The sequence below is a fragment of the Humulus lupulus genome, chromosome 5 (assembly GCF_963169125.1).
Source record: "Humulus lupulus chromosome 5, drHumLupu1.1, whole genome shotgun sequence".
NCBI classification, from domain to species: Eukaryota; Viridiplantae; Streptophyta; class Magnoliopsida; order Rosales; family Cannabaceae; genus Humulus; species Humulus lupulus.
In genome coordinates, this window is record NC_084797.1 from 233,134,401 (window position 1) to 233,146,093 (window position 11,693).

An 11,693-nucleotide genomic window follows, 5' to 3' on the forward strand; every position below is an offset into this window, starting at 1 on the left:
AGCTTGCTTCGGAAAGGGCATCGAGGTTGCGCCAGAGTGAAGCGTAGGAGTCCCAGCCCATTACGTCAGTGGCAATCTGTTCTTGCATGGAGCCATTGAGCCACCCAAGGAGTAACTGATTGTGGACAATCCAATGCTCAAAGTCTGGGTTGATTTCAGGAGAAGTGGTGTCACTGGTATCGTTGGGAAGGAACTCAGGGGGCTTTGTCTTGACTATCGTCGCGACCGCCATCTTCCAAAGGGAGAAATTATTGCGATCGAGCTTGAGGGCAAAAGGTTGATTCAATGCACTACTGAACTGAGGAACTGGAACGGACGACTGAGTGGAGGAAGAGTCGATGGGAGCAGAGCTAACATTGCTGGCTGCTTGGTCCTTGCCAGAGGACGGATTCGAGTCACCACAGTCACCGGTCGACATTAGGGCAGATGCCTTAAAGTCTCTGATACCAAGTTTGAAAAGTAATAAAAGAAGAGAAAGGAAATAAAAAAATACAATTTATTGTAATGCTTAGCTCACGTATACAGAGAGGTATGCCTCTATATTTATACTGACAGAATATACAGAACGAGCTCATTAAGCATTTTACACATATACAAAGGAATATCCTCCCAATAATATCCAAATCATAACAGAATGCCAATGATTGGCAAATAGGGAGACACACGATTAAATGTGTAACAACCTTAGGACCACAATACAACTGTCAAATACTAGCCTATTATTTCATTTTCTCAACATTGCCCCCAAGGCCCCCAAGGCTGAAGGGACCATATCTTTATTAGATGTGGTGATACCTTTTTCTAAATTTTTGTTACATACCATCTTCATTAATGTTTTTTCCATGATAAAATAGTTAGATATATATCACTTTTCGATTATATACTATCCTCACTTTGTATATATTACATATATAAATATATATCTTTTGGATTATATATTATTTTCACTCTACTCACAATCAAAGACTCGTCAGCTCGTATTACTAATTTTGTATATAAACTACGTGTCACTTTTATTTATTATGAAGTTAATTGATATGGACTCAAAATTCTTTATGTACAATTATTTTAAAGAATTCTCTCTGAAGTAATAATGTGCCATTTTATTTGGACCTTAGGTATTTGAAGGTCCCTTTTGATCTGGTAGTGACTCATTGAAATGAAATACCTGTCTGGTAGTGACTCATTGCTTACATAAGTGCCATACATACAAAATTACACTCCATTATTGATACTTACATGAAAGATCGAGATTATTCCTAAAAGAAATGGAGGATTTCTAGTGGGGGATCTGAGTAGTATTATTTGAACTCTGTTTTATTAATATAATAAATAGTATTTTTGCCTCTCGAACTATGATCACTGTATGATTGTGCCCCTCGAATGATTTGCGATATTAAAATTTTCCCCTGAACTATGCACGTTACTGAAATATGGGACTTCTGTTAGATTTGCTCCTAGGTGGCTAACGGATTGATGATGTAGTATTTTGTCTCTTGATGTGGCAGTGTCATGTCTAGAATAATTAGAAATTTTGCCCCCCGAACTTTGACCACTACCAAATTGTGTCATTTTTATTAAGACTAATTTTTAAAAAAAATTAATAATTAAATCCTTAAAAATTAAAAAAAAAATCATTTTAAAAGATTAAGAAAATAATCAATACTAAAAGTTTCAAATTAATTAAATAAAATTCAAATACTCAAAAAATAAAAATCTAATTAATAGCAAATATTTTCTTTTTTACTTTTTCTTTTCTTTTACAATATATATGTTAATATAAAAATTAAAAAATATATCGTAAAACAAAGTTTTTTCCCCTTTGTCCTCCTCTTAAATTAAAATTTGTATTTATTTATTTAAGTCTTTTGTCCACCTCTTTAATTAAAAGTTTTTTTTTGTTTTAGTATTTATTTTAAATGTTCATTCTAAAATAGTTTTAATTAATATTTTTTAAGAAAAAGTAAAAAAGAGTTATTTGTTAATAATTAATTTTTTTTATTTATTAAGGATTTAATTATTATTTTTAAGAGAAAACATATATATTTTTTTATAAAAGGGATATAATTTGGTAATGGTGAAAGTTCGGGAGGCAAAATTGATAATTATTCTACACATGACACTTCCACATCAATAGACAATATGTTACGTCATCAATTTATTAGCACATAGGATGAAATCTAATCGAAGTCTCATATTTTAGTAACGTGCATAGTTCGAGAGAATTTTTAACATCGCGAATTATTCAAGGGGCATGATGTTCGGGAGCAAAAATGCTACTTATTCTTATTAATATGATATTATTATGAGATTGACAAATGACAAAATAAGCTTTGTAACTAAATTTGTCTTATTACATAAATAAAATAATCCACTCTAAATATAGACAAATGCAAGCACTCTTTTTTTCAATCTTTTTTACACTTTCCTCTCGATTCTCAAAATGTGGACTCACCCAAATCTTTAGTTTGTTTGTTAAAGTCCACATACCAAGTATTGAGAGATGAAAATATATAAAAGAATGAAAGAAAAAACATTAATACATATGCAGTCTTTGAAGAAAAAAGAGATTGTGTTGAAAAATGTCAAGAGTGGACTGTTATGACTTTGGGAAATTTCATGTAACCAAAGTCACAAATAATATATATAATCATTGACAAAATTAAGCACCAAACTTGGGGACTTTGGCGGTGGAGATTTGAGCAAGGAAGTGCTCGGCCACGATCCGCCGTTGGATCTTCCCGGTGGCAGTCTTGGGCAGAGAGTCAGTTATGAAGACCTTCTTTGGGACCTTGAAAGCTGCAAGGTTTTTCTTGCAAAAACGTAAAACCCCATCTTCGTCTACCTCTGATCCTTCCCTTGGAATTACAGCGCAATTGATCTGAATAAATACACCCATTGAAAAAAAATTAAAAATTATGGTGTGAAATTTAAGGCAACAAATTATTGGAAGAGTTTTCTTATGAGATTAATGGACCAACCTCTTCACCATATTTATCATCAGGTACTCCAAAAGCCACTGCCTGAGCTAAGTCTGGATGCGATAAAAGCACTGCATCTACTTCAATTGGTGATATCTTTTCCCCTGTAACCAAACAAACCAAACACTATTTAATGCCAACTTCGTAATAGTGATGGGTTATGACCATTGTAGCACACAAAGCTTGTAAAGCTCTTATTGTCAAAAGTCATAACAAAGAAAACCAACCAAACACAAAAATGTCAAATTGGGTACCTGAAATTTTAACGACTTTTTTTAAAGAAAGCAAAGTCAAAATGTCATAGCCTTGAGTTTAATTAAATATATTTAAAACCCAAATTAATTGGGAAAAAAAATATTTACCTCCACGGTTGATGAGCTCCTTAATCCGGCCAACAAGGTGCAAATAACCATCTTCGTCGAAGTAACCGACATCACCGGTGTGAAACCATCCGAATTGAAAAGCTGCTTTGTTAGCTTCTGGGTTATTCTTGTAACCTTTGGTTACATTGGGCCCTCTAATACAAACCTCGCCACTGAAGCCTGGTAATTGGGCCGACCCATTCAGGTCCAAAATTGCCATCTCTTGGCCCACTGGCTTACCAACTGAGCCAGGTTTGTGGCCTCCATCTTCCGGCAATGGGTTTGAAGCCATTAAATGAGCAGCTTCCGTCATTGCATACGCCTCCAAGACCGGCGCGCCGAATGACTCCTCGAGCCGACCCATTATCGTCGGCGCTAACGAGGCGCTGCAGCTCCGAATAAACCGCAGCTTTGGGTAAGTTGGCTCTGGCTTGTTGAGGTGGCGGTCGAGAATGATCTGGTGAATCGTAGGGACCGCTGTATACCACGTTGCGTTGCACGCGATCATGTCCGACCAAAACGTCGAGGCGGAGAATCTTCCGGCCGCCGGCAGAGTCACGGCTGATCCGGCGATGAGCGAGCTCAGCAAACCGGCGATCATTCCGTGTACGTGGAATAAAGGGAGAACCACTACGGTCGAGTCCGACTCAGAGAGTTTGTAGATCGATTTTATGTTCTGAACCGACGATGCCAAGTTGAGCTGCGTTAGGGGAACTCCCTTGGGACGACTCGTCGTGCCGGAGGTGTGGAGGAAGAGTGACACGTCGGACGGATCGTTTGTGAGTTCGGCGACCGCGTCGAGGCTCGACTCGTTATTGGGAGAAGGAGAGAGAGCGATGAGGCCGTCGCCTCCGGGGAGGGTGGCTGTCACGTGAGTAATGTTGAGTTTCGAAGCCGCGGCTCGAGCCGCCTCGATTCCTTTAGGTGGCGTAATGAGCAGTTTCGATTCTGAGTCAGAGAGGTAGAACTCGAACTCCTCAGCTGTGTAAGCCGAGTTCAGCGGCGCGGCTACGGCTCGACACCTAATCACGGCCAAGAACATCACAATATACTGCCAAACAGAAAAGCGTACGTTACTCCCCCGTTTGGTTGCCAAGAAAACGTCGAAAAAGAAAAGAAAAAACAAATGAAACCGTCTATTTCTACATAAATATATACCTCGATGGTATTGGGAAAGGTGAGAGCAACGACATCGCCGTGGCCGACGCCGGAGGCGAGTAAGAGAGAAGCAGCGTGATCAACAATCTCCTGTAATCGGGCATGAGTCAAATGGAATTTACCGGAAACTAAAATAGCTCGTCGATCGGAAAATTCTGCGGCTGCCTTCTTCAACAAACCAGTCAAGGTTATATTATTCGCCATTTTTTTTCTTCAAATCCTAATCTGTATTTTTAGAATTTTTGAGAAATTTGTATTTGTATGTAAAAAAAATTGAGGACAATAATAATTGTTTTAAACTTCAAAATACAGGTGAAATTGGTTTGAGTGGAGTTGAAGAGGTTGCCTAGGTTTCACACACATATATATAGGAGATTTTTTTATCATTATTATTTTTTTTTTTTTTGTGTGTTAATAAAGCGCGGGTGGATAGTGGTGGCAAGTTGAACTGGGAGCGGTAAGACACGTGTCAAATTAGAACGGTCAGATTGAGTGTGCGAGGCATAGAAAAGCGTGTTTCCCCGAATCTCTATCGCGTCTTATTATCGAGACACTTGGACTCATCACTGTGGCAAAACGACGACAGTTTCATGCATTATTAATATTATCAGCGGTTCTCCATGCTTGTCGTTTTGGGGAAGAAAAGTGGGACCCCTTAACCCCAAACTTTCTCTAGACGGCTCGTGACGATATTGCCTAGAAAGATTGTTACGATTAGAGCTGTGCAGAAATGATCCGATCCAATAACAAACCGACCGAATGTCAACCGACTGTTAAAAATTGGATATCCAATCATGATTGGATTGGATCGGATGACATTTTTAAAAATGCAATATTGGATCGGTCGGTTCTTGGATGACATGTAAATCCAATGGATCCAACCGACCGATCCAATCCAATAATGATCCAATACCATCCAATTAATATTCAGATAAAAAATATATTATATATATTTTTTTAAGTTAAAATATATTATATTTTATTACATTTACTGTATTTTTATTATTTGGATGAGTAATTAGTATTTTTATAATTGAAATAATATATTTTTTAAAAAAAAATCAACCTAAATAAATGTTTTAAAATATCGGATGGATCCGATCCGATCCAATGGATGCATCCAATGGATGGAACCGAACCGATCCAATCATCCATTGGATCGGATCGGATCGGTTGGTTCAAGATGATTGGATCGGATCGGTTCCAAAAATCCAACATCCAATTGGATGATTGGATCGGATCGGATGGGCTTAAAAACATTGAATGTCATCCAATGAACACCCTAGTTACGATATTTTTATTTTTTGGGAAAAGGAATTCTTACGATTTTACGATTTTTTTCCAACTACGTAAATGTGTCATAAATAAATAGAAGTAAGTATAGTTTACATTATATTAAATAAATTAATGATATTATATTCTCAAATGAACGTGTCCTGGACTCGACCCTAAGCAAAACTGTGATTTTATAATGAACGTCGAGTTTAACATTATTGTAGATTTTTTAATAAGAAAAAGAGCGGGAAATTTATAAAAATATTTTTTTAAAATATTAAAATTATAGAATTTGTAAAAAATTACAAAAATATGCAGATTTTTTTTTTAACAAAGTTTACAAATTCTGTTATCTGTAGTTTTATAATTTTTGTAAAATTTCATTTTTTTTTCAAATTTTTATTTAAATTTCCAGTACTGGGTGTAAATTTTCCAAAAAGATACGGTGTGATTGAGTCACGGTTTGTAAAATATGTAGATATAAGAAGAGTATAATATATATAAATTATTAAAAAACTATTATATATATGATAATAATAATAATATATGTAATGTTGAAGAAATTAAGGAGTGATTTATATTTGATTAGCTATAAGAATAATTAACGAAAACATTCTAGCAAGGACTGGATCTACAATCTCTTTTCTTAATGGTGGTTTTGACATTTAATCTGATTTAATTAATTAATTAATCAGAAAAAGTCAAACAGCTGAGATTTATGGGTATAACTCTTTTCTTTTCTTTGTTTTGTTTATTTCAAGTTTTCGGTGCATAGAGAGCTTGATCATGTTCCACAATAAATAAATTAGGTGAATTAAAAATCTCAAAGAGTTAATTATCTAAGCCAATAACCACTTATACAAACTCAAATCAAACAACTAAATTGAAATTCCTTTAATATTTAAATAATAGTGATTATACTTTTCTTAGATAAAACACTTTGGTGGGATCATCAATGGACTCATCACAACAGTGAAAACCTAAATAAATCTATAAGTAAAATAAATACAAAATATGGCAAAAGCCAATACCATCAGTAGATGAAGGGTGACAAAAAGTACAATTATTTAACACATAAAATCTAAAAACAACAAAATGAAATACATACCAAAACACAACAACAAAAAACATTATTGATGAACACTGTTAACACACAATACATCCCTTTCTGCAAAGGTCTCAAAACTTGTCGAACATCAAAGAAGAAGAGCAACCTGCCCGCGATTGCCTAAGCCACCCAAATCATCCATCGGAACCAAAGAAACAATGAAAAAACAAGTGAACAGTTTGAAATTGTTGTTCAAAATTGCCTAAAATAATATCTAGATAATCTTGTGTTTAATTTAACTAAATACTATTTTAATTTTATGTTTAAAAAATCTAAAATAAATACCATAACTATCATAATGATTAAAAAAAGTGTATATACTGTTTTAGTCTCTTGAATTCAACTTTCAGTATTTTAATTAAATCCAAAATAATAATACATTTACTTTACTTTTTTTCTCAAACTAATTTTTTTAAATATCAAATATTCTTAACTTTAATATGTCTATAAATTTAAATTTTGTTTAGAATATTTATTGCTAATAACAAAAAATATTAAAAAAAAGTAATTAATGAAAAATAAAAAATAGTAGAAAATAATTGTTTACTAATTTAAAGCCTATAATTTAAATTTAGTACAAACAATAAAAATTGTAAAAAATAATTTTTTTTAAAGGAAAAGAAGCAATTAAGTCACATGTTTCACTTTATTAAGGTAAAACGAGAAGAGGGTGGGACCGTGACAAGTCTTTACAGTGGAGTAGTGGAGACTTAGCTGGTTGGTAGCACTACAAGGCTTGTTTCCACGTAAATGATTTGTAATAGGGTTTTTTATTTATTTTTGGTTAAATACATATTTATTTTTTTAGTTTTTTCTTACTTTTTTAAGAAAAATAATTAAAAAACAACTTAAAAATAACTCACTCAATCAATCCAAAATAAACTTAAAAAAAATACAAAATAATAATATATATCACAACAATTAAACATCAACTAATAAAAACAACAAAAAAAATAAAAATAAAAATCATAAAAATGTAAAAAAATTCTTATAAAATTTTAAAAAAAAATGATCATAACAACATATTTTTTGTAGCGAAAATAAGTATTTTATATAAAAAAATCTCTTTGTAATATGCACTGTCATCGGCATATTCTTTGCTTAGTCGGCCATATTTATTTATATACTTACAAAATTTACGCCAAAATATCAGACTATCTTCAATGCATAATATTTATAATTATGCACAGTACACATTGTATAATAGCATTTTAAAAATATAAATTAATATAAAAAATAACTATATATCATAAATGAAAGTTAATAAAAAAATTAATGATAATATTATAATTAAAAAATATATTAAAATCTCTAGTTAATAATCATTGGCAGTACTACAAATAAAAAAATATATTTATTATTTGTCAAATTTGACTCATGCTACTAAATTTGACACAATTTGTAGTGTATCAAATTTTTCAAAAAATTTTAAAATATCATTAGAGAAACATTTTATACAAAAATACTACAATGTAACTCCCAAATTTGACAACCCATCATAGATGCTCCTACATAAAATATAATTTTTAAATTTTGACTTCAAAAGAAAAAAAGAATTAAAACATCTCTAATTGATGAAATATAAAAAAATTATAACTAAAGACAAAACTGCAAATAATAAAAGAGTTATTTGATCGTGTAACCAAATTTGGCATCAATTGATTGCCCTAGATTACTTTAACTTACTAATTAATATCAATAATATATTTATAAAAGAAAAATTGAAAGTAGCCTCGATCTCATATGATAGCCAGATGTGTGGTCGTAAATTTTAGTTATTTGTTAATAATTACGCATTAACCACGATGATATTAACTTTTTTATAAGTTAAGTTATTTAATTAAGGATGAAATCCCGTTTACTCCATATATAATTATATAATTAGGAAACCAGCTGAGTCATTAGGTGTAAGAGGTGAATATATTAATGTGTACATTATGGTGTCGTGTCAAGGACCGTTAAAAACAGTTGGACTACGTCTGACTTGAAATAAACAAAATTAATTTAATTTATTTTTACTTATGAAAAACATTTCACAACTTGAAAGTTAATCTGATTCACTTTCTTGTAGACGAAGCATATATAAATATAATTCAAAGCGTGTATATACTATATATATGTCGACAGACAATATTAATTATATATAAATATATTAATATTTACAGTGGAAAGATTAGTAATGAAGCAATAAGTTGGTAAAGGAAAGGTTTAGAAGGAATTTCACTATAATCCACGCACGTATACTTACGTAGATTATTTGATTTGGTTTGGTTTGATTGTTAGGATTTTGAATTATTAATTATAATAATGCAAAAACTTTAAGATATATGACAATGAAGTTTCAATACCATATATTATAATTTGGTGAGAATATTTTATTGGTGATTTGATGAAGATCTCAAAAGCTAGTTATTAATTTTTTAATGAATTATTTTAAGTACACGCATGCACGAGAATTGTCTATAGAGCTAGACTCTTAATAATAAAAATTTGAAGATAAGTAAAAAAAAAATTATGGACTTAAATAAAAGTAGACAAAAATATAACGCAGAAAAATAATAATATTTAGAAGATATGTTTTAATTATATGTCGGCATGCATAAATTTTCATATTTTTATTACTTTAATATTTTCTTTTTTTTTTATGAAATTTAAAGGTTTATAAGACAAAATCTTAACAAGAGGGCGTTTCAATATAGTTTAAAGGTTTATGAGACTTGGTTTTGATGGTAAACTTGTGGTAGATAAAGTTGGGAGAAGTGGGAGCCGCCTATGTCTTTTTTGGACAAATAAAATTACACTTGATCTTATTAGGTACTCGAGGAACTATATTGATGTGTGGGTTACATCTCATAATGGGCTGCAATGCTATACCGGTTTCTATGGGCAACCAGATTGTAGCTTGCGATATGTGTATTGGGAGTTCTTTGCCAAGTTAAAATATATCACGTATATAGAAGATAGAAGGCAAACTTTTTTGTTATTATCTGAATTACACCAATTCGTACAAGCACTTACTCTTTATATAGAGCTATTAACCAATGGTTATTGCTGAAAAATAAGATCACTAACTACACACTTCACACTACAGACCACTACTACACTAACTCCATTAGAATAGGACAATCCTCACCTAAAGACACGTGCAAAACATATTAATTCATAAATTTATTTTTTCTAACATTCCCTCTCTTAAAATGATGTATTTACAAACACTCAGTTTACTCCCATCTCTCAAACTTGATCATCCAAGCCACATATACCAAGCATCTTAGTTTTTCAAATGTAGCCAATTTGAGAGGCTTTGTGAATACATCATCAACTTGATCTTCACTTTTGCAATAAATAAGATCAATAGCGCCTTCCACAGTGCGCTCCCTTAAGTAATGATACTTCACATCAATGTGCTTGCTTCTACCATGAAGAACTGGATATTTAGAAAGTTTAATTGCTGAGCTATTGTCACAATAAATTATGGCAGCTCCCTCTTGCTTGAAGTGTAACTCTTCAAGAATCTTCCTCAGCCAAACAGCTTGACAGGCACTAGTTGTTGCAGCTACAAACTCTGCTTCAGTTGTTGATAATGTGACAATTGCTTGCTTCTTTGAAGACCATGAAACTTCTCCTGAGCCCATCATAAAAACATAACCAAATGTGCTTCTTCTATCATCCAAATCTCCTGCATAATCACAGTCAGCAAAACCAACTAAATCTGATTTTTCTCCCTTCTGGTAGAAGAGCCCGAAATCAGTTGTACCCCGCAAGTACCGAAAAATTCTCTTTGCAGCAAGAAGATGTATCTCCCTTGGACATTCCATATACCTGCTAATAAGACTCACACTATGCATTATATCTGGCCTTGTGGCTGTCAAATACACAAGGCTTCCAACTATTTGCTTATATAGAGTGCTATCAGCCTTCTTTCCTTCAGGATCTTTGATAAGCTTCAAACCAACCTCAGTTGGAGTGCCCACAGAATTAAAATTCTTCATTTGGAACCTGTCTAAAATTTCTTGGACATATTTCTTTTGAGAAACAAAAATACCATCATCATTTTTCTGTACTTCTATGCCAAGAAAATTGCAATGCCCCAAATTTCTTAATAAGGATTAAGACCTTGATTAGGAGGCCGGGAGGACCATAATTGATCTATTGTGTTATTAAATGATAATATGCATGTGTTAGGTGTATTAAATATGCATGTGAACTCATTTTTGAGTAATTGGGTGATTTTCATATTTTGGCCATTTCGGGCATATTTGGCATATATGTGATATGTGTGTGGTGCTTTATTATTATTTGGTTATGCCAGGGTTACTCAGCACAAGACGATCCTAGGAGGTAAGCTAGTGGGAAACTCACCACGGGATTTATTCTTGACTTGGAGTGAGTCAAGGGGTATTTAGAGCATTACCGGGTTATTGGGTAATGAGAATTAATATTTGGTAATAAATTGGGAATTAGTAAGATCAGGGGGGGAATTTTGGAGGTTTTGACTATTTTGTCCCCGGGGGTGTTTTCGGGACCCCGAGCGTTAGGATTTGGTTGAAGCTACTTAAGCTTGAAGTAACATTTTAAAAGAATAAAAAGAACGTTATGTACGTTCTCTCTCCCTCTAAGTTTCCTTTCATCTCCCGATCGCATTTTCGAATGTAAGTTGAGTTCTAGGACTCGGATTCAAGCAGGGATCGTGTCATGGCGATCCTAGGGAAGATTATAAGCTTTTTAGCCGAAGGATTTAGTTGGAAACAACTTTATTGGAGGTAATACAAGTTTTAAGTTTTAAGTTTTTAAAGCTTTTAAGCTTGA

General features: G+C 32.8%; 1 protein-coding gene across 1 annotated transcript; it reads right to left on the reverse strand.

Annotated features, from left to right (window-relative positions):
* Positions 1 to 2,319: 2,319 nt before the first annotated feature.
* Positions 2,320 to 4,839, reverse strand: LOC133778387 (probable CoA ligase CCL9). Its single transcript, XM_062218285.1, has 4 exons — positions 4,502 to 4,839; positions 3,344 to 4,394; positions 2,982 to 3,085; positions 2,320 to 2,881 (listed from the first exon to the last, which is right to left on the reverse strand). The coding sequence occupies exons 1-4, from the start codon at positions 4,703 to 4,705 to the stop codon at positions 2,663 to 2,665; spliced, it is 1,578 nt and encodes a 525-aa protein (XP_062074269.1). The 5' UTR covers positions 4,706 to 4,839; the 3' UTR covers positions 2,320 to 2,662.
* Between the last annotated feature and the right edge of the window lie 6,854 nt (positions 4,840 to 11,693).

Excerpts from the sequence above, each read along its gene's own strand:
- LOC133778387 (XM_062218285.1), bottom strand. The coding sequence starts at position 4,705 with ATGGCGAATAATATAACCTTGACTGGTTTGTTGAAGAAGGCAGCCGCA. Across the intron at positions 4,395-4,501 it reads CCTTTCCCAATACCATCGAG|TATATTGTGATGTTCTTGGC; the intron begins GTATATATTTAT and ends TCTGTTTGGCAG. Across the intron at positions 2,882-2,981 it reads ATGATAAATATGGTGAAGAG|ATCAATTGCGCTGTAATTCC; the intron begins GTTGGTCCATTA and ends GTATTTATTCAG.